The 25987-nt window shown below is 50.4% G+C and overlaps 2 protein-coding genes across 2 annotated transcripts; both read right to left on the bottom strand.

Annotated features, from left to right (window-relative positions):
• Positions 1 to 1499: 1499 nt before the first annotated feature.
• Positions 1500 to 10817, bottom strand: LOC119090105 (protein HEXIM2-like). Its single transcript, XM_037212899.1, has 2 exons — positions 10757 to 10817; positions 1500 to 2396 (listed from the first exon to the last, which is right to left on the bottom strand). The coding sequence occupies exon 2, from the start codon at positions 2361 to 2363 to the stop codon at positions 1500 to 1502; it is 864 nt and encodes a 287-aa protein (XP_037068794.1). The 5' UTR covers positions 2364 to 2396; positions 10757 to 10817.
• A 2457-nt stretch (positions 10818 to 13274) lies between these two features.
• On the bottom strand, positions 13275 to 23336 carry LOC119090414 (sideroflexin-1-like). The gene is made up of 9 exons (XM_037213212.1): positions 23188 to 23336; positions 22404 to 22571; positions 21696 to 21794; positions 21199 to 21274; positions 19910 to 19995; positions 18655 to 18782; positions 16836 to 16915; positions 14445 to 14549; positions 13275 to 13999 (listed from the first exon to the last, which is right to left on the bottom strand). The coding sequence occupies exons 1-9, from the start codon at positions 23334 to 23336 to the stop codon at positions 13940 to 13942; spliced, it is 951 nt and encodes a 316-aa protein (XP_037069107.1). The 3' UTR covers positions 13275 to 13939.
• Positions 23337 to 25987: the final 2651 nt, after the last annotated feature.

Below are 25987 nucleotides of genomic sequence, written 5' to 3'. Positions count from 1 at the left end.
CAGTCGCGCCAAACAAATTTTCTATCTAGTTAGGATCACTGAGGGCTCGCTGGAAAAAACAGCGAATGGGCCGACCGGCCGGGCCATAGCAAATGCTGAATTGTCGCCGACCCGTGGCCGGATCGAACGACTGATTGAAAATCAGGGAATATTTTTGTTACCGGGTTAGAATGGAGCGTACGAAAGATACCCGGTGTCGTAAGGTACGATACAGGGTCTTTTCGGCAAGATTTGCTGATGTTATGGGACCAAATGCACTACCAATGGAGCTCATTTGACAGGTTGTTCAACGCCCGCTTGCAATGTTTGTCGTCGCCGTCACCAAAACTTCCGGTCAAAAGTATTGTTGGCACCAAACGTCGCGGGAAAGTGGACCTTTCTGTCGCCGGCCCTATCACCAAGTCGACACGTTTTTCACCCCCGGCTAAAGGCATAGTTCATGTGGCCTTCCGATGGCATGCACAAGAGCACGATTAGCAAGTACGTTCACAAGTACGTTCCTCTTGTGTATTCCAACCCAGCTAAAACACACGCATGGTCACTCTAGCACGTAACACCGCTGCACCAGGTGCGCAAATATATACATACCGTCTTAAGAGTAAACGCGTTCAGTGCAACATGCCATCAGCCCCGATTGTGAAAGAAAAAGACGAGAAATCTGGTGTACACAATTTGGTGGGAAATCGATGCCCGCAAACTTTAAAGAGGTCATTTGGCCATGTTGCATACAAAACGATCGATTAAATAAACACAAGGCACTCGACGGAAACCAGACGTTTTCAAACGAACCCCGGACAGCACCAGACGCACGGTGGGAGAAATGACAGGGAGCTGTCGGTCGCAGACAGTCCCCCAAAAAACACGCGGACCAGGGCAGCAAAACAAGCACAAAGCAAGAGCGACGGGCGCCCGCAGCGTGGCAATCGTTCGGCCGTCGTGTTGCGTTCCGTGGCTAAGGCCGGTCTGTACGAGGACCGGGACGAGACACGGGTCGTGTCGGGCCCTGTTGTTGGTGCCGCCGGGCGCCGCGGAGGGCGGTCAGAGGTCGAGCGTCCACCTCCAGCCGACCGAGGTCGACTGAAGACACCGCACGAGCACCGCGGCACCGGCTGCGCGCGAGTCCGGCCGCCGTCGCACGCCACACACCCACCGGTGATGCGAGACAGTGTTTGCTGATGCGAGTTAAAAAACGGAACCACACATCTCACGCACGCCCATGACTGACGTGTTCGAGTCCTTCAGACACTGTCACAGGGGTGAACAGAAGGCAAGACAGGTAATACCTTGGAACGCTTCCCACTCATAAGCTGAGCTATACGTCCGCAACCTCGCACAGCCGCTCTCACACACTGCTAACAATATGGGATATGGGGGCATAAACATTAATCTCCCTCTGCAGAATGTCTACCAAGCTCTAACGCTACACGAATAATGGTATGTACATGAGACACAGCCCGAGACTCCTTCGCAGTCGACGTGGTGACTGACGGTGCGCGCGATCATGTTTCGTTGCCGTACTTCTTCTGTAACGCCTCCCGCGTCTTGTTCAGCAGGCGGTTCTCCTCCTGCAGGTGCAACAGCTGGTTCTGCAGGTTCGTCACCCACACCTCGGGGTCGTACAGGGTGAGCTGCGCCTCAAGCTCGCGCACGCGTGTCTCCAACGAGCGCACGCACTCGACCAGTTCGGGTCGCTCCAGCTGACTGAGCTCCTCCTCACGCGCGTGGCGGTACACGTTTTCAAAATCCTTCATTGAGAACTGGTAGGCGGCCTCCTCCTCGTCCTCGTCGTCTGCCGTCGACGACTCCAGCTGCGAGCCGCCGTCCGACGGGCCGTTGGGCGTGCGCCGTGCCACCGCGTCGAAATCGATGTAGAATGCCGAGTTCTCGTGGTCGTCGATGATGAACGATGTGGAATTGAGCGGCGCGCGCGGCACCTCCAGCGGCCGAAGGATTGGCGCCGGCTGCCGGCCCGAGCGCCGCCGCCGCTGGCGCCGGTTCAGGCGCGGCTTCTTATGGGGAACAGCCGGCGTGGCCTGCTCGTCGCCAGCCGGCGCAGCAACGGCCTCGTCGCCTGGCCGCGCAATGGTGGCGCCATCTTTTCCCGACGCGCCGGCACTCGTGCCGCCATCTGTTGGACCGTGGCGCTGCTTCTTCTTACCGCGGCGCGTCTTCTTGCGTTTGGTCGGCGCGCCGGTATCACAGCGCAGGGCGCTGCTCAGGTCCCCTGTCTTGCTCGACTCGATCAGCAGACTAAAGTCCTTGTCCTCGTCGGGCGCATCTAGCGCCAGGAAGTCGTCGCCGTCGGCCGGCACGCTGCTGGGGGTGCCCGTCACCACGACGTCGGCCGCCGGGGAGGTCGCCATCTCACATCTGCAGCGGACAGCGCAAATTCGGACCTGAAACGGAGGGGCGAGGTCATCAACAGAGATCAGGACAGCACAACATTTCGGTCCACAGAATACATTTAGTGCAATATTCTAGTGATGATCCCGATGCATAGTTTAGAGGATACGGGCCGGGCCGTTAAGTTGTGCCGCACGTACGAGATAAGAGAATTGTTTGATGACTCCGGGGAAGTGCCTGTCAGCATCAAGCGAGAAGCGTATCTTAAGTCGGCGTCACAGCCTTCCACACGACGTGCTTCGTGATCGCTGAATTTGATTTCAAGGACATTTAAGAGGTTAACCATATCAGAAATTGCCGAGACCTTAGAAACCCTGGTCGACAGACCGCAAATAAAGACTTTCGTAATTTGTCAGAGTCGGCAGGGCGCGACATTCCCTTGGCCTGGTCGTAAGCATGCCTGGTCTCACGGCACGACAATGTTCCTCCATTAGCTGTATGCTTAAGGGGTGAGATGATCCGGCTCTGGGCCACACCGGTCCCCGTGGTGGGGATGAGGAAAGGGGGGCAGATAAGGGTGGAGGTTAGTTCCAACCCATCTGCGACCTCTATCTTCATGTCAAAGCCAAAAACTCCATTACGGCCCCTGGGAAGTGTTACTTGCCCTCTTATCTTAGTCGTTTCACGCGTTTCGGGGGCAAATTGCGGCGGTCTGCTGTAGTAGCCAATACCTGTTGTGGTAACCAACTCACCTCACAAGTGAGTGGTGAGTGTTAACATGCGCTCGGGTGAGGGGTCAAGTTGATCCCCACCCCGAAGGTCTTTCCAGAATGGTTTGCGACGGCACAGCGTAGCCGCGCCAAATTTTGCATAGCTGTAGAATAGCGGATCGTTTGATATAAAAAATCAGATGTACCTTGTAAGGTTGCTGGCCTACGGCAGGTCAAAGTTCGACCATGGTTTCAGCGAAGGCAATTTCTAGGAGAATCGTTCAATCTGATGCAACAACGGAGTGTTTGACGAAGCCATACATCTCTGAGATGCTTTATTAGGCACCACAGATATTGAGTGAGCAAATTAAGTTGACCTAAGGTCGGGTACGAAGGCCAGACCAAGGTCAAAACCAACCTGATTTATTACTCTAGGGCTTACTGTATGGGCCAGTTTCTGGTGGTCATTTCGAATTTATTGATGCAAGAACCGCATTATACATCTTCCATTGATTTCGTAGAGGTCGGAACAGGTCACTGACCTAAGGTGGCCCGGGTCGACATTTCGTTTTCGGAACATACCGCCTAGCGTAATCTTTGTCGCTTATTCAAATGCAAAACTCAGAGCAGTCTTGCATGATTTTAATCACCATGACCTTGAAAAGGTCAAACAAGGTTGTTTACCCCAAATGGGCTTGTAGCCTTTTGCTTAGAAACAGTTGCCTAGGTTCTGGGGGCATTTTGGAGACCAACCTGGAATTTGACCTTACTTGACCATATTTGACCTGAAGGGCATGACCTGAGATGCTCATACTTTGACCTAAGTGAGTTCAAGTACAGGCCAACACACCCTGTAAAGTTGGTGTCTCTAGCTTTCTTTTCTTCGTTCCCCAGATCTCATGGGGGTCAATTGACTCCCCACACACACCCGAACGAAGGGTATCTAGCTGGCCACCCGGGCGCGTGTTAAATGCATCATTCATGACTACGACATGCTACGCCACCTACAACGAAAAATCAGCGACCCATTGTATTGCGCGAGAGGAATTCGTGTTCAAGCAGCCATGTAAGCTGTCATCGGACAGCGTTTTTCCCGCAACATAGCAGTACCACAATTTCACGTAACCATTCGATCAGAATACTAAACGTTTTGTGGACCGCAAAAATTTGGAGAAAAAGGGTCTAAATCCGACCAGATTTCCACGGCCAGGCGTCGCGGCGACATGCAAAAAACACGGCTAACTGATGACAAAACTGGCAATAGTACGGACAAAGCATGACTTGATATGTGTCCGCTGCATGGCGAGATTGTCCTCAAGCCATGTCATGTCATGTCAGTGGGGCTTTACGAAGCACTCAGCTGCTGAGGCTATATGGCGTCGCCAGCCTCTCACCCTGGCAGGAAGGGCGAGTGCCACGGGGAATCGAACCCCGCACCTCTGATTTCCGAGACGCGCAGTGTTAACGCAGACGCGTTAGCCACCACACTACCGGCACTTCTTTGTTTTTTTTTTTCAAGTATCCGTCTGAAACCCCGGCAACCTTTGCTTTATCCCAATTCCCATCGTCAATCTCGGGCTGTTTCGAGCGGTGTCGGCTCGCTACATCTGCCGCGCGTCCGACTGACCGCTACCCGGTCATTTTCCGTATTGCGCCGCCGCGGCGCGGAACCGGCTGCCTGCGGCGGCCGTCCGCGTCCCCTCGCGCCGGGCGTTCTTGACTTTTAAATCGCTGACGCAATGACTGAAACTGCTTTCACCTGTGCGTATGTATGCTTCTCCGTGTGCCGTGTGTGTTCTTTTTCTTGTACAACCAGGCGCAGAGCGACCACCATGTGGATGTGTCTTCAACAAAATGACTGTAAATGTAAATGCGAACTAGGGCATGCACCGATGTGAAACCATCCGCACGGTGAAGGTGAATCAGCCGTCTACAGTTCGGTAAGCATCTTAACACCCTCCGACCTATAGGTCTCCTACAAAGCAGGCCTGGAAGGGACCAATGTTACTTTTTCCGGAACCGGTCTCGAAAAAAATGACACAGGCGTGTAGACCAGTTCACCACGACGATGTTCATCCGAAACATTCACGTTTCCACCAATACTTTTGTCGGTCACTGAGAGCACAAACCTTCAAAATTCATCGATTTCGTCGATAAACATTGCCCGCGCTTGGCGGGCCGTAGTTCTAGGGCATTGGGAGGGCCCAACATTCAACAACAATGTCATTGCCTGTCCACATTCAAACGTCATTTCTAAATGTGTGCGCGAGCTGCCAACGCCCAACGTCTGCACACCTCAACATGGTAAACCCATAAGAGGAAGCTCCTTTCAAGGGATAAGGGTTTTCCTCATGGGTTCTCAAAGATGCCGGCCGCATTCAGCTATGTTTTGGCATCTACGCAGTGATAACACATAGATGTTTCATCGCCTTGCTCGCCCTTCGCAACAAGTGCCTTGCTGGTCTTACGGCAGGCAACATTAAACATTGCTAGAATCGACCACGTTGAAGGAAGTTGAAAGCAATGGGAAGCATCAAGACGTCACAAAAGACCCAAACACACGGTTTTTTGGTCCGACATCGCGGGATGGAATACGACTGTCAGTTTCCTGAGCTCAACAAAGCTACAAATAATCACTTAGACGCTGTAAGTTGTAAAGCTTTGAAAGCCGGTTGCGAATAAGAACCAACGCAAACAGCAGTTGCAAATGTAATGAAACTGCATGGGATAACATTTAATAATTTTTTGTCATGAACTGCTGTAAAAAGCAGGACGGTAGACGGTAGAGCACCGAGGGCAAGAACTTCTTTACGGCTCAAGACGTGTTTAGTCTGATGAGCAGCACATTATTTTCGTCCTCCTAAATTGACAGCCACATACACGGTACCGAGGCCACCAGCCATGCCCACCACGGTGACTTTTACAAGGTGGAGTGCGCGCAAACACCGCATGAAAGTTCAACGCGAGCGGCTGGGGCGGGCTTAAAACTGATTTCATTTGAAAACACATCCGTTTCTGCAATTTGTTGTCTTTTACGGTCGTTTTGAGGTATTTTTGGGATTTGAACGAAAGTGGGACAAACATAGGGGTAGAGATCCCTGGTAAAAGGAAGCTCCGCGCCATCCCGCCGCGTAATAATGGGAGGAGGTGGCTCCGACCACTTGCAGCAGTGAGGGGCCGGTCACCGTCGCCAGAACTTTTCAAAACAATAATAATAACAATAGTAAGGAGGACGATGATAATAATGATTGTTATTATGATAATAATGATAGTAATAATAATAATAATGCGGAGGTTCATCCCCAGGGAGGGCCTACGGGGCGCCGTGGCACGACGAAACGAGGACAGCCCTGTGTAATAACAGCAAAAACAGCGAAGTCACGGCAGCCTGTGACAGGAACCAATTTATAATCCTCGTCCAAAACGGTGCCAGACATCACCAATATTCGGACAGGCTTCGGGAAAATAGGAACCTAAAATGGCCCAACAGTATGGTGCAATAAACGACCAAAACCACCACTCCAAAGTCCAAACAACGCCAATGCGGATAAAAATAATTATTTTTGGAAGAAAAAACACGACTTGCCAAGACGCCAGAGACCAGGACAAGATCGTAGAAATGGGTGGTGGACAGTCTCGTAAACTGTGATCACGTGTTTTTCGTAGTTATGCCTGATACGCAGGATACACATGCATATTGCAAGGCGATTTTATTATATATATATATATATATATATATATATATACAAACATATATTCCTGTTCAAGCCCGACCTAAAACTTTCCGTGATCCTGTGTCCGGAGGATCACGGACCACCACCCACCATTACCACCAGGCATCGCTGCCAAACGACTCTGACATCCAAACAACGCGGCTGGTCGAACCTGAATGAATCGAACATGGAAAATACACCTTCATCGTGTCTTCCAAATTTCAGTTTTGGGTCGCTGCCAACGCTACGTATTATCCCTGGGACACTTGACTACGCGTCGAATCGATGAGGAGCGTTGAGCCGTCTTTTGTCGCGTGCCGTCCTGGCCAGCTGGTGGCCACAGCCGCCCATTCGTGACTGGCGTAATTCAATTCGCACGGAAAAAGCGGCATCGTATCAAGGCCAATCAAGGGCTCTAACCAACAGATATTCATGCCTCATTAGACAGGTAGCTGTAAGCGGGTGTGGACACATGGTCCGCAGGATTAGCACAATCTCTAAATCAGTGTGAAGCCCCAAATTTGTCATGGCAACCCGCCTTTTACGCTCGGATACTGTAAGAGATATGGTACAGGGTTGACATCGCAAAGCAACATTTGTAGTATTGTGAAGAAAGGCAAGAGCCCAGGGACATTGGTCTGTATTCTTTTGAGATGGTTGCCATCCCCTCACCCAGCGTTAATTGCCCCCCAGTCCCCCAACGTTGGCTTTCCCACACTTTTGTTTTGCTGGGATATTTCAAAAGGGAAGGAAATAGAAAATTACGCCAGGGTTATTCGGATGAGGGGCCTATAAAGAGCATCAAATAATACCTGTGACCATGACTACTACGTTGCTCAATAAAGGACGGCCACTCCATGACCATTTGCAAGCCAGCCCTTGGTATAGTTTCCGGTTAGAATATGCCCTAGCCGCCAGATTAAACATGAAGAAATACTCAACTTCTACTAAAAATCAGTGATACACGTACTGCTATTTGATGCATTATTGATGCACCTATACGGTTACTTGATTTAACTGATGCATTACACAAAGAAGAAACCTAACAATTGTTCGCGTTCGAAACAAAGTGGGGAACGTCTGTTGAGAAGCACACGTTTGATGGAAATTAGGCTGCGAAGCCCTCAGATTGAGCGGCACCAAAGAAATGGACACACGAGAGAAATTTTGAATAAAGACCAGGCGACCGCGAGATGACAGGCAGAAGGGCATTTTTGGCAATGGCATGTTCCGCGCCACAAACACGCCGCTCACGTTACAGAAGTGGTGCGGCTTGTGCACAAGGACATGCTACGTTTTTGCACATTGCGCAGCAGAACACATCCATATATCGTTTTCACCGCACGCGCGCAGCACCTGAATGCTGGCAGAGCACGCACAGCACCCCTCGTCTTTACCATGAAGATCGCCGTAGGCAATCCGCCAGGGTCGGTCCCAGATTCTCAGAACCGACTCGGCCTCTCAGAGCCGACTCGGCCCCTCAGGCCTCTGAGTCGGACACATAACAAGCTCCAGCAATGCTACGGCAATGTTGCTAACAGACACCTCGTCAGCGGCCGGAGCAGCGCGGCCACACGGCCGCTGCCATCAGCGCCATCTACTGACCAGCTCACATAAGTCAGGCAGGCACTGATGCGGAGCCGCGCTGCCGATGGAGAAACCTACTTAATCTAGAAGTGATAAAACATGTTACGTATAATCAAGACGTGATAAAAGTGCAAACGTAAACGAACGACGCTAACCCTGTGATCACTGGGATGAAACAGAAAACAGGTTGTCCGCTGGTCCTAGGGTTAAGTCGTACGGGGGGCGGTCCGTTTGGCCCAACCGTGCGCTCATCGCCCCTCTGGCGGCTGACCAGAGAGGAAGCTGGCACGGCATGGCCGAGTCACACCAGCGCATGATGCAAACATGATGCAAACATGATGCAAACATGCAAACATGATGCATGTGTACGTAACAGCAAGATCACTGGCACCATGCGCACGTGCCTGGCAGCGGTGCTTCAGATAACACCACGCTACTTCACAGCGGTCTTATCTAAAAAAGATGGAAAAACAACCCTTAAGACAGGCGACAAAAGACCCGGGGTGGAGGCGGGGGCGGGGGCGGGAGCGGTGGGGGGGGGGGGGGGGGGGGGGAGGGGGAGGCAAGACCCATTCGGAAATCACGGAGAGTGCAACTTATGACGGCAGTAAATGAGGAGCAACATACCATTTAAAACCAGAACATTTCACAAAGATCTGCGGCAATGCAAAGAAGGAACTTACAGAAAAGACCCGTCGTGCGCTGTTATGCAGCGAGCATCAGGTTATCTACTCTGCGAGCGGACTTATCGCGGCTGGCCCAAATCTTCACTTCCCTTTTGGAAGCGCTGGTTTCCAAGTTTGCATCCAGAAGTCCCTTAGAAATGCCTTGCGCCTAGCAGGGGCGTAGTGCCTTAAATGAGGTGTGTGGGGGGGGGGGGGGGGCGTGCCAAATCACAAACACATCCCCAAAATACACCAACACACCGGTTTTCACACGGATTTGGCCCACTTATATCTCAAAGGTTGGGGGGGGGGGGGGGGGCTGGAGCGCAAGTTGAAGGGAGCCCCCCTCCCCCCCCCAACTGAAAAAGAAACTATACCTACCCTTGGCAGGCAGAATGGCACGGTGCACATAAATTCTGAAGCCCCCAAACCCTAACCCTCCCAAAATTGAACAGAAACTATGCCAACCCCTGGCACACAGACACGGCACATACAAATTCTGCAGCCCCCTAAACTCAACAGGAAAATACGCCCCTTGCACCTCGCTTGTCACATTTCATCACACAGAAAATCGTGGCGCGGTCTACGCACATTTAAAAAGGTCTTACATCTAAGGGGACGTCCATACATCGTGCCAGATTAAGAGGGGCTAACGCTACGCTCATCAGTGACTGCGGCTCATGTAAATTAAAAAACAAACGAACTAAAGCTGTTGATACCGCTGGCTTATCCTCAGTACAAACAGCACGCCCGTATTTTTTCGCAGCTTTAGCTCACTAGGCCAAACAGCCGGTACCTATTTCGGGCATTAATCTTGGCCACAGATCCATGCAGGAATTCACGGCAGAATCCGGCGTAACCCGAAAAGTTGATTGAACTGAAATCCCAATATAGGGCGACGGGGGCGCAAAATTTCTTCCATGACGTAAACGGCGTTGTATGCTCTATGTTTGGTAAGGTTTACGTGTCTTTCCCGGATATGCCATCGCCAACATATATCCACGCTATCTCAATACGTGAAATAAATTTGATAAGACCGCGGGGAGCGCGTGGCCGGGCCACAACCTGAATACGCTATTGAACTTGCGGCGTAACTATGGGGAGGGAATTTGCCCGTCTTAACCACTGGGAAATTGCTAACAATGTATGCCGCAATTCATCGAGGTCCCCAATTATTATATATACATGGTACTGCGCGAACCAAGGCTCCCAAATACTGCCTGGAGGCTCCAACAAATTTCGAGCCGTATAATTCCATTATTTCATGTATCACCATCAGCCAGACGTAAACAAATCCGAAATCATGGGGACAACCGCTGGCATACAAAAGGCCTCTGAAGCGATGTTCTCGCCACTAGCTGTGTTCAGGTGCATGTGTTTGTCAAGGCGATACATTCGGGAATACGGTGACGACACATATTACCCCAATTTTTTATAGGACACTGGGCTGACACGCTCACGCTTTTTCTGGGTTACGCGCGATTGTTAAGCCGCAGCATGCGATCCCCAAGTTTCAATCCGCAATCCTCAATGCATCACGGGTGGCCCGCCACCACACATGGGGACGCGTCTTCGAGCGACCTTCGTATCCTTCGCTGACAAAAGGGCGGCGACCAGCGTGCCACGGAAAAAACAAGTATGGCGCAGATGGCGGATCGATGCCGAAAGAAAATGCACTCTATCTTCACATCACCAGCCTCTACACCACCTATTATCAAAACCAAAGCAAGACACTTACCTTATGTAGTAGTTAAACCACAAATACTGAGATAACTTGCGCTATTCCTCGCTAAACAAGCGCGATTCTACTGCGACGCGCCGGAGCCCCCACCACGATCAGCTGATTTTAGGCTGCGTTGTGACCGTCGTACGAGGGTCGTCGAAAAGACGTATCAATGGCTGGCGATCTCCGCGGCGTGACGCAAATATCCTACAAAATTAGAAATGATTGGATAATATTGTGTTTTTAGTCATAAAGCACATAACAGCTGTGTTTTACTTACTTTTATCTTCTCGGGGTTCACATTCAATGCAACGGAAATTCAAAGCTGGACGGAATCGCCGACCGCCTCCTCAAGCCCGAACAACTCAAATTCTTGTAACTTGTGCTGAATGGCCTGCACCACACATCAAACTGTGGATGATAATCTCACTGGTACCGCACATGGCGCATCTATCCGGTCCAACCGGTCACGGCCAAGTTTTCAATGCCTACTGCGTGACTAATCCGACCAGGTTTGTGCACGTATAATGTAATTAATCGGCGCCACATGGCATGAAAGGCGCGGTGCTCCATCTGAAACTTTGCTGCGTTTCCAATAAGCGCAAACAATAACATCCAGAAGATTGCTACAGTGTACTCTGCTTCTGTTCTGTTCCGTATCTGTTTCAAAGGCGTATCTCTTTTTCAAGAACGTCACAAAAACACGCAGTAAAATATAACAAAAAAAACTCAGTCGTGGTACTGCAAACACCGATCAATTCCCAAGTCAAATCCCCACCACTTTGACCTGTCTGTACTCCTTGCTTCGTTCCTCACAACATGCGCGGATGGTGCACATTTCCAGGATCCTCCAAGTAGCATATCTGCAAGCTCGTTGGCAGACTGTGCCGAAAACCCGCCCAACCCGTGCAATTCTCAGACCTCTCGGTTCCAGGCGCCGCGCCACGGCAGGGTCACCCAAGCAGGCCACCCTCACCCTTGACATCTTACGCGGAAAGTGCCAGCACACCCGAAACAAGACATCCTGCGATGATTGGAAAAAAACGCAATCACAGACAATAACTGCACAAGTAGCCTTTCCAATTCGAACAGGTGCAAGCTGGCAGGACTAGCAGGATGCTAGGATGCATTCTACGATTGACGAAATATTAAGAAGGGGCTACAAATAAGTTTTACGCCGTACCTCTAAGCCCACAAGCGCTTTTTTTACTTTGACTTTTTATCTTCGTCGCTTGGGCATGCGTAAATTTACGCAGCGCTTCGTTACCTGCTCTCGCCCACACGTTTGATCTGTTGGTTGCCGGTTGTTCAAACGTGTCTTCCTATACGTGAGACACTTCCCCCGCCAAAGCAGCATGTTTCAAACAGGTGTTTGCGGTTGTCACGCACACGCATTTCTACGCAATGCCACCATTAAGGACAGCACATTCACTGTATGGTAAGCCTACTTCACATAAAGCAGGATTTTCTCGTGAGTGGCCCAAGAGCCTTCGCCGATAACACCAGTCTCCGCGCCCCATTCCGCTGCCGCCTCTCAACACATCAAGACCACTTTGGCATCATGTGCGTTTGTATGTATTGCACCACACATGCTGTCCGTACCACCCCACTAACAACCGAAAATGCCGGAACCCGCACTGTAGTTATCAGGATAAGATCATGCCAACTAAACGCCACCATACTAACAAAACCTCCAACATAAATGCAGACCTTTTCATGGGGTTATGTCAGGACACGAGTACAAGTATATGACGGGCGACACTGGCTCTGTTGCTTGGGACTCTATCGCCCGAGTTCGACGAGACGCAGCCGTATTTACGAGCTGATGTACGAAACCGCGACATATTTCGGCCCCGCTGGTAACGGTAGGGGCACCCATGCACATTTCAGAGACGCCACCACGCGACTTACAACAAATTTAAGTGAACGTCTCTGCAAGGGGCGCCTAACCGACCAGCTTTCTGTGGTTATTGCTGCCATGGATCTGTGTGTACGGGCCTGCAAAGCCTTCTTCAACTACCATCCGAAGCCTCCCCTCCTCCCCCTCAGAAGCGCAACAACTCGCGAAACGTCTCCCGAGCGACGCGCGGCACACATCCGATGCTGCAGTCAAAGGAGCACTGGCGCTACAGAACACTACGCCACGACCGATCGCACTAATGAGCGCCCGCATCTCACTGAGGTACGGATGAGCTCGGAAGACTTCGTCGGCGCACAACTCGCTCGGAACAAACTCATTTTGACTAGCGATTTTACATGACCTAACGAGCGGCTGCGTTGAAACACAGAACTAACACAAACGCTGTTATGAGCCTTCAGGAAGGCCTCTCCCATTCGAACGCAATGCCATACTGGGCGTCTTTCCTCCCAACATTCGGTACCTTAACAATGCAAGATACCACGAGCGGTTACCATCTGACACACCCACGCCTCTACAGAGATTTCTCCACTGCACAGCTCGCGATGGCTCACACCCCCTTAACCTTCCAGTGGTGTTTGGGTGCACGCGCGGATGGCCGCGCGGGAGTACTGGCAGTTGAATGGTCGACGAGAACAAGATATTGCACCGCCCCTGAGCACGTACGTTGCGTGGGCCCCAATCGCGCCGCCTTCCGGACCACCGCTCTGACGCAACAGCCAGAGTGAATACGCCAGTTGCACCGTTCGCGAGGTGCCTCATCTCACAGATTACAACGAAGTTGCCAGGGCGCGAGCAATTACGTCACTGGCGGCCTCGGGCGCCATTACGGCGATTTCACGAGATCCAATTTTCTCAAATCTGAGCCAGCTCCCAAGTTCAATGCGATAGACTCAGCAGCGCGACCAGCCAACAGAATTTGCATTGAACACAACACATCTGATGTGGCTCTGTTAGCAGTTCTAGCATGTTTAAGACGTAAGCTAGTCTAATCTGGATGCTTCTGACCAGCACTAACGAACGCGAACATGTACAGCCCGATGGCGACCTACGGCCGCACGTACCACTACGTCCCACGCGTACATAATTCCGTCCCACAAAACCGATCTAAGCTCGTCAGCCGTCCGTCCAGCCTGATGTCGCCGGCACCAGCGGCGCTGGCGAACGGTGACCGACCAGAGCAGCCAGCGGCCAGCAGCCAGCGGCCAGCAGCCAGCGGCCAGCGGTCAGCGGCTCCGCTCCTGGCCCGCTGACGGCCCCGGCAGCAGCGGCTCGGCCGTCTACAAGCCTTTGTTGTAGTACACGACTGTAGGCGGGTTCGGCAGCTTATTGATCGCCTCCTGCAACGCACGCGGGCCGTTCGGCAGTTACCAAAACTCAAAAGACAGGTGTGGACGTGACAAGAACAAGTCAAGCCATGACAAGCAAGTCCACTAGAAAATGGACGTCACGAGCAAAAAACACTGCGCTGCAACACTGAAAAAACGGTACAATTTCGGCACAATTTTCTGCTTACAATCGAATCGACACAACAAGATAACTTCAAACAGTGGCGGTCATCCGATGGCAGGCTTCCGTGGTACGGGGTCGTGAGCTCCATCAAACGAGCCCGCCAACTACGGGCACCCATTTCCAAGACGCGGTCTCGGCATCACACGACCCAGTCGCCTCCTCAGAGCATTCAGCGCTCAGCCGCGGCGGCGCCACAGAGCAGCACGTGCCGCCGCTGACCGGGCCGGCCTATCGGCGGTGCTGGCAGCGCTGGAGCGCTCGGCAGGCACCCACCTGGACCTCGGGCTCAAGCCGGGACACGGCCACCGACGAACGCTGCGGGAACAGCGCGCAGCACAGCGGCGTGGCGAACGTCAGGAAGAAGCCGCACAGCAGCACCTGGCGGACAGCAGGTGATGGGGCCGCTCAAACGCGGTGCACGGGGGAACGACGACGACGACAGGTATCCATGACAACCGGAGCATCGATTATCAACTACCTATGGAAAGTACCGCGCCCCTTTCGATTCCTTTGCTGAAGAAGGGCTGCACACATCCATCTGGATGACAGTTCGCCGGTCCGAGTTATAAACGCCGATGCGCATTTTCATGCACCTTGTAAACCCATATTCAATTTGTGCACAACCTTACTCCGCCACTGAGCATTGCTGTCGAGTCCACCAGTAAGCCGCGCCTCCACGTAAAGCCACGACTCAACCGCGATTAACACAGCAACCAACTCCTTGAAGCAAGCCCTGGCCCGGACATTTACAAGCCTAAAAACAAAAACAAAGATGACAATCAGGTACCTAAATGCATATGATCAAAAGCATTGGTTATACACCGGACAGTAAATTCTGATATCCTGCCGGATACAGGATAACCAAATAACAGCAGTTATCGGGTGGATAACAATACCTCAAGACTTTGATACACACATACCTTACAAAAGCACTGTGTATTTCAACACTCACGCGTTGCTCGTGCTCATTGGTGATGATTTCGAGAATATATTTTTTGCATTAAGACATGACGCTAACGCCCTATTCAAATGTTGGTTCACCTGAATTCTCCGATTCATCAACTCCATATTTCGCCATCGAGGTCAGTCTGACAAGAGCCCGTTTCAGTCTGACAAGGGCCCGTTCCAGTCTGACAAGGGCCCGTTCCAGCCTGACAAGGGCCCGTTCCAGTCTGACAAGGGCCCGTTCCAGCCTGACAAGGGCCCGTTCCAGTCTGACAAGGGCCCGTTCCAGTCTGACAAGGGCCCGTTCCAGTCTGACAAGAGCCCGTTCCGTTCCAGTCTGACAAGGGCCCGTTCCAGTCTGACAAGGGCCCGTTCCAGTCTGACAAGAGCCTGTTCCGCTCCAGTCTGACAAGAGCCCGTTCCGTTCCAGTCTGACAAGGGCCCGTTCCAGCCTGACAGGGGCCCGTCCCAGTCTGACAAGGGCCCGTTCCAGTCTGATAACCAGGCACGACTCAGACCAGGCCAGACTACGGCCTGGTCCTCATAAAATACTCGTCTTAATTCGCATCCGATGGTATAAAATATAATACAAAATATAATTTGAATCTAATAGAACGCCTCACTCCGGGTGGACTTTAAAAAAGATACCTGATACCGCCAAAGCTTAGACCACACGGAAACTTGTCCTTTTTATACCCAGCCAGGCTTCTGGTTTGACCCCGTCTTTCAAGTCCACAGTGGTTTGGAAAATCAGAAGCATTCCAAGCCAGATTCCGAACCACATTCCTATATGGCACAGCTAACAAGTCCAACAAGCACGCTTCTGTTAAATTACTCCAGCAGGCACACACCAGTTTATAAATGACCAAATATGACCCAAGTTCGCACCAGTATGATGTCGGCGCACATACGGGGAATGATGCTTGATTAACACGGAAATCATCGAAACTCCTGCAGGGATCAGGGGAGCGTTACATGCAAAGGCGGATCACGACAGGATGACTATCGGGTAGCTTGGTGTCTGATCTCAGCAGAATTCACCAACCACATCAAAGGGTGAGTGGGGTGAACGCTGTTATCCGTAGCACTATTGATTCAGCACGCGCTTCCGCACGTCCCTACTTACATCTTAGAGACATACACGTGACACGTCGAACACCAAATGCAAAAAGGCTGGTGACAAAATATCGGAAGTGCACATTAGCTTGCAAACTACAACCCCGTTTGCCCGTGCACCGGCAAAAACTTGCCATCGATCACACCACCCAGTATTCGCAATATAAAACACCAGGCGTGAACCTAAACAGGGGAAGGGAGGGCAGACCATCACGCATGGCATGCCCTTGTCGGATGAATACCGCCAGAGGCTTTCGCAACGGGCCGCGGGCCGCACGCCCGGGGGTCCGGTCCGGGGCGTACGCCGTACGCCGCCGCGTCGTTCCGGGTGTGCGCGCGGTCAGCGTGCAGCCCCTCGGATCGATACGCACGAGAGCCACCTAATAATGGCCGCTGCACCTTCGAGGCGCAATCATTCGCCGCTCCGTCAACTGCCATTGACATTCCCGTGCGCCCCTACAGATATCAAATAACACGATAATGAAACCAGCCCCACAGTTGGCACGTGCTGTCTCGTGGTGACGCACTCCTACATTCGCAATTTCACCGCCCGTTTCCTATCGTGCCGCAGTGAGTGGAGGGGAATATGGGCGGTGTCCTTACCTGCAGAGGCGCGTTCAAGTACGGATATCGCTTGATGAAGCCGCGCTTCTCCAGGTGATTCATGATGATCGGGCTACCAACTGTAAGGAGGCCAGTGTTTGTCTGACAAGCATGATAGAGAAGCCGAACACCTTGCCCCGCGCCGCGCCAACCTAAATAGATGCGGATATCGCAAATGACACGATATATTGAGACCTTGGTATAAACAAGGACGATATTAAAAAACATGACATTTTGAATTCAACGTAAATTCCTTCAATGCAAGCGGTAACCAAACATAGAACTTCATCCAGAGTTGAACAATCCAACGATTACCGACAGCCGCCGCAAGCCAGATCTCAACACCGGTTACCGTTTATCTACAAGTTCCGGCCAGACCATCTCGACAGGGGCCTGCCGCACCGGACCGCCCCAGCAAGCGGAGCGGTCGGCCGGGCTCCCCGGGCGTGCCGATGGGGAGACGGCGAGCACCACAACACCGACACGGCACGGCGCCGGGCGCCTTCACTCTAACACAGTGTGCATGTCCGCTGAGTGACAAAGCCATCTTCACACACGCGGCACACGGACCGTGACTGATTAAGACGCGTCACTACAGGCAAGGCATGCTTCATACGTAATGATTCTTCTCTGGCCGAAGCACGAACATTTTCGTTCCCGGCGGATTGTGAACAGACCAAACCACTTTCTACGTCACGATTTCAATTAATACGTTCTTGATGATATTACGAGGCGTTTGGGTTTAAACAAAACAGACTACGTAGACACACTCAACAGGTGAACTACGCCCCGCGTTCTTTCAAATACCTATCCACAAACCACTATTCCTGCAAATCCCTCAGTAGTGGTTGAAAAAACGCGGGTATCAGAAAAGAGACAAGGAGGCAGGGAGCTGGCACGTAATAAGTTCAGTTAGAAACCGCCAAATTATATAGACAGGATATATGCAACGCATATGAAAGTATGGTGTTTGCTTAGATGATTTTCCAGAAATTCAGTGTTGCGCGTTTTAATCTTAAGGAAACCGGTATCACTCCGGATACTTTGAGCACTAAACATTGAACATTCAACACATTTTAAGGACATTTTGCACCCTAAAATGCTAAACGTCCCATACGCTCATCGGGTCAACATTTTGAGACGAGACAAAACTACGAACGTGAGGGAACGTTTATAGCGCACGGCGAGCGAATAAGTAAACTCTGAATCTCTGGGTGCGTGGGTTATAAATTTTCGGAAATCAGCGGCACCTTTATGAACAATTAATGATAGCACATGCATGCATTTCTAGCACACTTGCAGACAGAACATTCATGCAGACTTCTTGTGCACAACTACGTCGTGGAATTGACATGCAAGCAAACACAATATTATAGTGCTTTCCGCTCACACCAAGCACATTGGTCCGACTACCTAAGTGAGGTGGCGGGGCGGCAGGGGGTGGTGATGCTTCAGGCAACACGGATCAACAGCAACGCCGAACCATAAGTATCAGACAAGCAACTCGTGGTGCGGGTCGCGGCGGGCCCAACTACCAGACACGCAGACAGCTACGCTACGCATGCGGCCAGGCCACGCATCGCCGGCGGCGGGCCTGGCCGTCCGGCCGGCCGGGCGGCGCGTACCCATGGACGGCACGGCCATGCCTATACGCGACACGATGACCATGGCGATGGCCCAGCGGCCGGTGCGCGGCGAGCGGCCCACGCTATTGCCGTCGGCGTTCAAACAGCTGAATGCCGTCCGCTATCTCTCTGCAGGACAGGCGACGGACGGCGTCAGTGGACCGGGGTCGGGGCGGGGACGCCGGCGGACTCACCCATGCCCGGCGCCGCCATCAGGATGCGGCTGACGGTCACCATGGTGATGGCCTCGCGCGCCGCCGCCCGCGACTGGCCCACCCGGGCGCCGTCGGCGTCCACCAGCGTGATGCCGTCGGTCAGCTCCCTGCCAACGCTGGCGGGTCAGGCACCGCCGGCCGGAGCTGGGGCAGCCGACAGGGGCACGCTCAACGGGTCAGCCGCCTGGGGACGCTCACTGGGTGAGCTGTCTGGGGATGCTCACTGGGTAAGCCGCCCGGGGACGCTCACTGGGTGAGCTGTCTGGGGATGCTCACTGGGTAAGCCGCCCGGGGACGCTCACTGGGTGAGCTGTCTGGGGATGCTCACTGGGTGAGCTGTCTGGGAATGCTCACTGGGTAAGCTGTCTGGGGACACTCACTGGGTGAGCTGTCTGGGAATGCTCACTGGGTAAGCTGCCTGGGGATGCTCACTGGGTGAGCTGTCTGGGAATGCTCACTGGATAAGCTGCCTGGGGATGCTCACTGGGTGAGCTGTCTGGGAATGCTCACTGGGTAAGCTGTCTGGGGATGCTCACTGGGTGAGCTGTCTGGGAATGCTCACTGGGTAAGCTGTCTGGGGATGCTCACTGGGTGAGCTGTCTGGGAGTGCTCACTGGATAAGCTGCCTGGGGACACTCACTGGGTGAGCTGTCTGGGAATGCTCACTGGATAAGCTGCCTGGGGACACTCACTGGGTGAGCTGTCTGGGAATGCTCACTGGGTAGCTGTCTGGGGACACTCACTGGGTGAGTTGTCTGAGAATGCTCACTGGGTGGGTTGTCTGAGTACGCCCACTGGGTAGGCTGTCTGGGGATGCTCAATGAGCCAACCACACTGTCACGCCCATCGGATCAGCGACCTGCGGACACCTGCAGGGTCAAAAACCCGAGGGCGCTTACCAGGTCACTGCTTGGTGACAATCAATGAGTCAGGTACCTGGGATGCTGTGTGGCACTGCCTGGGTTGACCCAAGTAGTCGGGGACTGTCCCTCATTAGGTTATGCATGCTAATAGTCATCAAAGAATGAGTGAGGTTGGTTTGCTAGCTTTGGCTCACCAGCTCTTCCTGATTGCCCACGTAACAGTTATATACAGAACAGAACACAATTAAACACGCACACACACACATCTACACGCACGCACACAAACTAATGAAGATATCAAATAAAGAGCAAAAAGAGCTAACCGGTAATCAACACCATCCATCTGTATTTTCCATGCAAGCGATACTTACTTAGACCTCATCATGGGTATGTTCACACAGTTGGCTGCTGCGACCGCGGCAAACGGTACCAGCTTTCCCACCAGTGGAGGCGCCGTCTGGCAACAAGTCAGACATCTGGTAACACGGCTGGAGATTGTACATCACGCGCTGGAAAAATCTGGATCACTGCAAACTTGCTCCATTATTGCGGAACTTCTTCTCAAAGGGGCGTGTCCCACGTTTGGGGACATATTTGAGAAATACAGTCCAGTGAAACCTCAAGATTAGTCGCATCTAATAACAGCGCTGGCTAACGGTCGCTGCAGCACCATCAAGACATAATAAAGATATGATATTTAGCCGTTTTCTAGCACTCCTCTTCTCTGCAGTCACGACCATCACCGTCATAACGACCGTGCGCACCTCTAGTGGTGTGGATAAAAGAAACGATTGCCATTGGCCCAACGGACGAGGACCCCGTTACCGAGAAGCGCAATGGCTGAAGTTTGAACCAGTGAGTCACATGAACGTGTGATGCTGCCATTCCCAAAGCCAAGCGCGTCTCGAAGAGCCACTATGGTAAACGCGATAGGGGAGAAATCGAAGCCATAGGGTGACGTTTCGTTGAATTCGCAGCATACGAACTTCATATTCACACCTCTTTTTGTCTAAGCCGTGTTTCAAGCTTTCACAAGCAGTTATCAAACAAACACCTTGACGAATTAGTGTGGTGAAAATATCTAAGAACACACACGTTGGAAAAAAGAGGGCAAATGAAATGTATGACTTTCATAGTGGTGAGAAGGTAGTCAAATGGGACTTTTCCTACAGGGTCAGCAAATTCTAATTAAAATCCTGAGCCGTTCAGAAAGATTTCGCCAAAACTGGTATTACTTATCAATTTGTATTCATCTGATGCCACAATACATGAGAATCACAAAAAGGTAAGACACTCCCCCTAGCTCATGAAAATGTCCTGGGGTTGGAGCAATTGTTTTGCTAGAGCTTCAGTGTTACATTAGCCATATAACATTTCGTAGCAAAGTATACTCAATCAAGCAGCACAAAGTATGCTCACTTAAGCAGGTACCAGGTGTATACCGTTCACACCGATGTGTACATTTACATCGCACCTACACTAACTGGTTAATGCTTACAACATTTATGAGAGAACTCCTTAACACAGGTGACGAACCATGTGTTAATTGGTGGCACCCAACGCCACGCCGCAATGCTCGCATCGGACCCAGCGCTAAATAACGCTGCAAGGGAACATGAGTAACGCAACACCAGCGGTCTCGCCTGTCTCTAACACGCACCTTCACCAGGCTGTTGAGTCCCAGCGCGGTGGTTAGGGCTCCACCGGTCGCCAACACGTATGACGTGCCCAGCTGCCTGCGAGCGGCACAAAACGCCGATGTCAGCTCACAAACGCACGTGAAACGTTTTACACGTTAGTGAGAGGTGATGTACCAAATAGGCCGATGGCTTACTGTTATGCCTGACACCACTTCACGTTAAGTTATAGTCTGGCGGGGATAAACGATTAATCAATGCCTTCAAGGGGCCTCTGGCGCGGTGCCCATAGCAAACGGTGACCGACGCGAAGGCAACAGCACACATCTTGCCGCACCGCAGCTCCCGTTTTCGATGACGACTCAGTCTGGTTAGTGATGGGCAGCTTGGACTAGTTACATTGATATTCACTCTGCAACAGCAAACTAAATGCAGATCCCTTTCAATGGCAAACAGTCGTTTTCAAGCCATCACAACAGAAACATGCGTCAAAAGCCAACGCAGAATAACCGTAACTGACTTGGCGGAGATGGGCGAATCGCCGCTGCGGTTTGTGTAGTTAACCAGAGCGTTGAAAGACTGGTTCACCCACTGCCAGAATACCACGGCCGGGGTGGTCCTGTGAAGACGAGCAAATGTTTGGGACACTTAAAGCAGTCAGAGAACAAAACATCTCACTGAAACAACACTGAATGACACATCCAGCTCGCATCATTTATCATATATTGGACATTGGGACCAGCACCTCAAACTGTGGGGCAGCTGATGTATCTGTACCATCACTTGCTTGAATTATGCACACAATATATATATATATATATATATATATATATATATATTATATACATATATATATATATATATATATATATATATATATATATATATATATATATATATATATACATTATATAGATCAATATCAATACATAGAATCATCACAGCCCTATGAGTTGCATTCACCTCAAAATACAGGGGCTGGTTTTCCTAAATATTCAGTGACATGAAGACACTAAAATAAAACAAACTTGACATTTTGTCCCCAAGAAACCGATATCAACCAAAACAAACCAACACGGGTCACAAGCCAAGTAGGACAAAGCTTATTACTGAGCAGGCAAAAGCCTAGCCCATAATAGACAGTGCAAGGCAAAAGCCTATGGACATCGGGCAGCTTCACCCGATGCACCGACTGCTATGCAGTTACTCATCTGGGTGTGGCACTCGCCTGTAGAACGTCATCATGCAGCCGGTGATGGACATGTTGCAGGGCACCTGCGCCGACATGCGGCCCACCAGCAGCATCTTCTCGCCCGTGTCCGGGTGGAAGGCCGAGTCGTACAGCGTCTTGGCCCGCCATAGGTCGTCGGTGGATAGCTTCAGCTGCTCACCAGCCCTGGTCAAGAGAGCAGACGCCCGGTGTTACAGCCCACACTGCGCATCGCAACGCAGCACACAAACCACCCCAGCAGAGCAAGCAAATGGTCACTGGACACTCACTGGGGCAACATACATCAACAGGCCACTCTGTCAATGACTCATCAACAACAACTTGATGCCTCTTAGTCTTGTGACAAAAACTTAACAGATGGACTTCAGCCATTAATGTTTGGGAAGTGATCAGCACAACATAGGTCACCTATCTAAACAGGAGCTGGATGAACGTGACACTACTCGCCTCTGCATTTGCATATATGAGCAGCCAACCAGAGTTGTTGTGTCTGTGCCTGCAATTCTTGTACAGGGAAGGTTGGGGCTTTGAATGTACTTAACATTCCTCAACAGAATGGTCCAAATTGCCATGCAATATCAAACAGCTGACTGATGGTAAGTGATGAGGCAACAAGCTAAGACAAATAAATGCTTGAAGACAATAAAAAGAAGAATCCAATGTTGTGACATAAAATATTATCTGTGGGATCTTATGTGGAGGTAGCCACCATCAAAGTGCCCATATGATCTTCATAAATTTGAACAAAGTTACAAGTAACCAAAGTTACCTGGCAACTCACCTATATTTAGTCACAATGTCTTTGGCAGCATCAAGCTCAGCAGAACTTGCAAACACATTGAGAGGATTGGTGATAATTAAGAAGTGTTTAGCACGACCAAGATATGTGCTCTGGTCCCATCTTGGGGCATCCAAATTTATTTTCTCCATTGCTTCCTGCTGACCTGAAAGCTGAACATATGGCACATAAGTATACCAGCAGGGCCAAACATATGACATAGCAACTGACTATTGTGTGTGGCAGCTATGTACATTTGCATCTCAACAGATGGTTCTATGATTCCAGACTCACCAAAGGGGGGTAAGTCTGAGATCTGAGACACTGTCACGACACCAAGGGGATCACGCTGGCATGGAAAGACTTGTGCTCAGTGGCCTGAGGGCTCAGACATGCACTTGCTTTGTATGCAGTCCATGACAGGCAGGAGCAAATATAGAGTTGGGTTAGAATGTTATAGATGTCTGGTTTTAAACTTCAGGTAAGCCGCTTCATTAAGTTGTATTGGAAAGTTGCACCTCGTATTACCTGACCTGTCCTGGCAACATACATATTCCAGTTATGGTTTGTTGGGAATAGATCACCATTAGGCCCTCACATCTGAAAGCACAGCTCCAGGTGATAGACCTCCTTATGATAATCCAAAATGGGTGCATCTGCAGGATTTTGAAATAGGCAGAGCTAACACATTTAGTTCAAAACAATGTGTTGTGCTAAACAAAACATTTTGACACATACCATGAAGGAAAAACTTCTTGACTGGTATAACTGACCTTCCTGGGTTTTAATCTTTTTAATTTTACATGACTTGCTCTATCTTATGGCTGTGGACATTTATTTGCATGCACATCAATGCATGTATAAATTTAGTAAAGGAGTAAGGACCAAATGCCCCATCTTGAACACGCCATGCTCCTAAACATTCTGGAGGTATCTGAAGTAAGGGGCAAAAATATAACTGATTAACCTAGGTTTGGCATAAGAAGAGTTGAGGGCTAAACAACAGGACACCATAGCAGCCAATATCTATGGGACAATCGATATCAGTCAATATTCTGCTCTGAATGGAGATAGCAGCCTGCTGATTATTGGATGAAAATGCTGCTGAAACAGCTAAGAGTCTGGATTACTATTTTATTCATCTACAGGCTATAGAACAAGTTCAACTATATAAAGTATAAACCTGACTTACACCACCTCAACAGCATTATTTTAGGCCCAAGTGGCTCTATTCATTTCACACATGCCAAGCACCATAGTGCACAAAGGGACCATCCACGAGTCTGTTTCTGCAGTCATATCTAAAAGAGAATGAGAGGAGTTTAATATGTTGGATGGTGCACTATACCTCTGCCCGCTGGACCACCCAGATGATGCATAATGACTGACAACTCAGACAATTAACAGAAGTAATGGAATAAAAAAATGTTTTATAGGTTGGAAATTAAAAATCCAACATGAGCTTTAAAATCCCCAGAGTTTGGAAAATAATTAAGTGCCAAATGAGAGAAAAAGGTTATTTTCATTCATGTAGCTTCTTATAGCTGCCCCCCAACTAAACTGCTGGTGTGAACAAGAAGCTATGACCACAGAAGCTATGACCACAATGCATGAGGCTTCATATCACATTTCATCATGGTATCACCTGTGATTTCTACCTTGCAGCTGACAATGCTTTTCAGAGCAGGGGTGGAACTTTGATTTTTCATTTGGGGGGCAGGGGCTAAAGCCCATAATCCTTACCCATCCTTCTTCCGAGGTACATTTCTTTAGACTTTGTCCACATAATTCTGTGGCCATGATCATAACTTTACCTTATCATGAAAAATGACCTTCAGCTCCTGGTTTTCAGCATTATGAGTTCAAAGTTATCATGCTGTGCCAAAAAGTTCAACACATCAGGAGATACTGGTAAAATGCCTCAGTTCTCAGCAACAATAATCTTCACAGCAATCCATCTTACAAGTTGTGGTCATCCTCAAGAGCTCATCTTTTGAGATGCAGAGGAAGGTAGATGGCAGCTAGTGTCTTAGTTATGTTTTTTGTAGTCATCACATGGATTCTAAATATGGGATATAACAACTTCTCATTAAGTTTAGTTTAAATATGGATTATTTGCTTGTGAAAGTCAATTTCACATCCAAATCAAACAACTCAGATCTCAGAACTGGCACTGATTGCTATGGAACTTCAGCACTGGATTCACCACTGATTCAGGAATCTGTGTCAGGTCAATGCACCATTCTTTTTTTTAAAAATCCAAATTTTCCAGGCAGACAGCCACTTTTCATAACAACCACTAAAACTACTGTAAAACGTACCATTCAAGGCTAGATTCAAGGCATTTTAATCCATCTGATAGTGATTCTGTCCCACCATGTACTTCTGAGCGAAGATACCCTCAGGACGTCACCCCAGGTTCATTTTTAACGCCGGTACGGCCGCACGCGTGGTAACAGACATGAGCGATCGCATGTATTACGTGTTTCGTGCATCTATGATAAGTACGCAGTTGCACATAATTTTCAAGGTACTTCAAGAACAGAGGTAGTAATAAAATACCCACGAAGCAAGCTTTTCAGGGACGTCCCTTAGTATATCCAGATAAGCACTCGGCGTGAGGCACGACACACATCCTCGAGAACATTTAGTACAAATCTTACCAAGGTCGTGTTCGATCTGTCGTCAGCGCGTTTGTCAGCACCAATCACGGTCCAGTATTCACCTACGTCAAATCCTGTGATCACCGAGACATATGACTCATGACGTCACACTTGGCTAGCTTATGCCAGGATTTTTGGGC

The sequence above is a fragment of the Pollicipes pollicipes genome, unplaced genomic scaffold, assembly GCF_011947565.3.
Source record: "Pollicipes pollicipes isolate AB1234 unplaced genomic scaffold, Ppol_2.1 Scaffold_3087;HRSCAF=3621_pilon_pilon_pilon, whole genome shotgun sequence".
NCBI classification, from domain to species: domain Eukaryota; kingdom Metazoa; phylum Arthropoda; class Thecostraca; order Pollicipedomorpha; family Pollicipedidae; genus Pollicipes; species Pollicipes pollicipes.
Note: the sequence above shows the minus strand (reverse complement) of the source record. Positions and strands in the feature narration are given on the sequence as shown.

Coding starts and splice junctions, on each gene's coding strand:
- LOC119090105 (XM_037212899.1), bottom strand. CDS start 2,363: ATGGCGACCTCCCCGGCGGCCGACGTCGTGGTGACGGGCACCCCCAGC.
- LOC119090414 (XM_037213212.1), bottom strand. CDS start 23,336: ATGGAGAAAATAAATTTGGATGCCCCAAGATGGGACCAGAGCACATAT. Junction 22,572..23,187: donor GACATTGTGACTAAATATAG/GTGAGTTGCCAG, acceptor TCTCTTGACCAG/GGCTGGTGAGCAGCTGAAGC. Junction 14,000..14,444: donor GGCTTGAGCCCGAGGTCCAG/GTGGGTGCCTGC, acceptor CGTGCGTTGCAG/GAGGCGATCAATAAGCTGCC.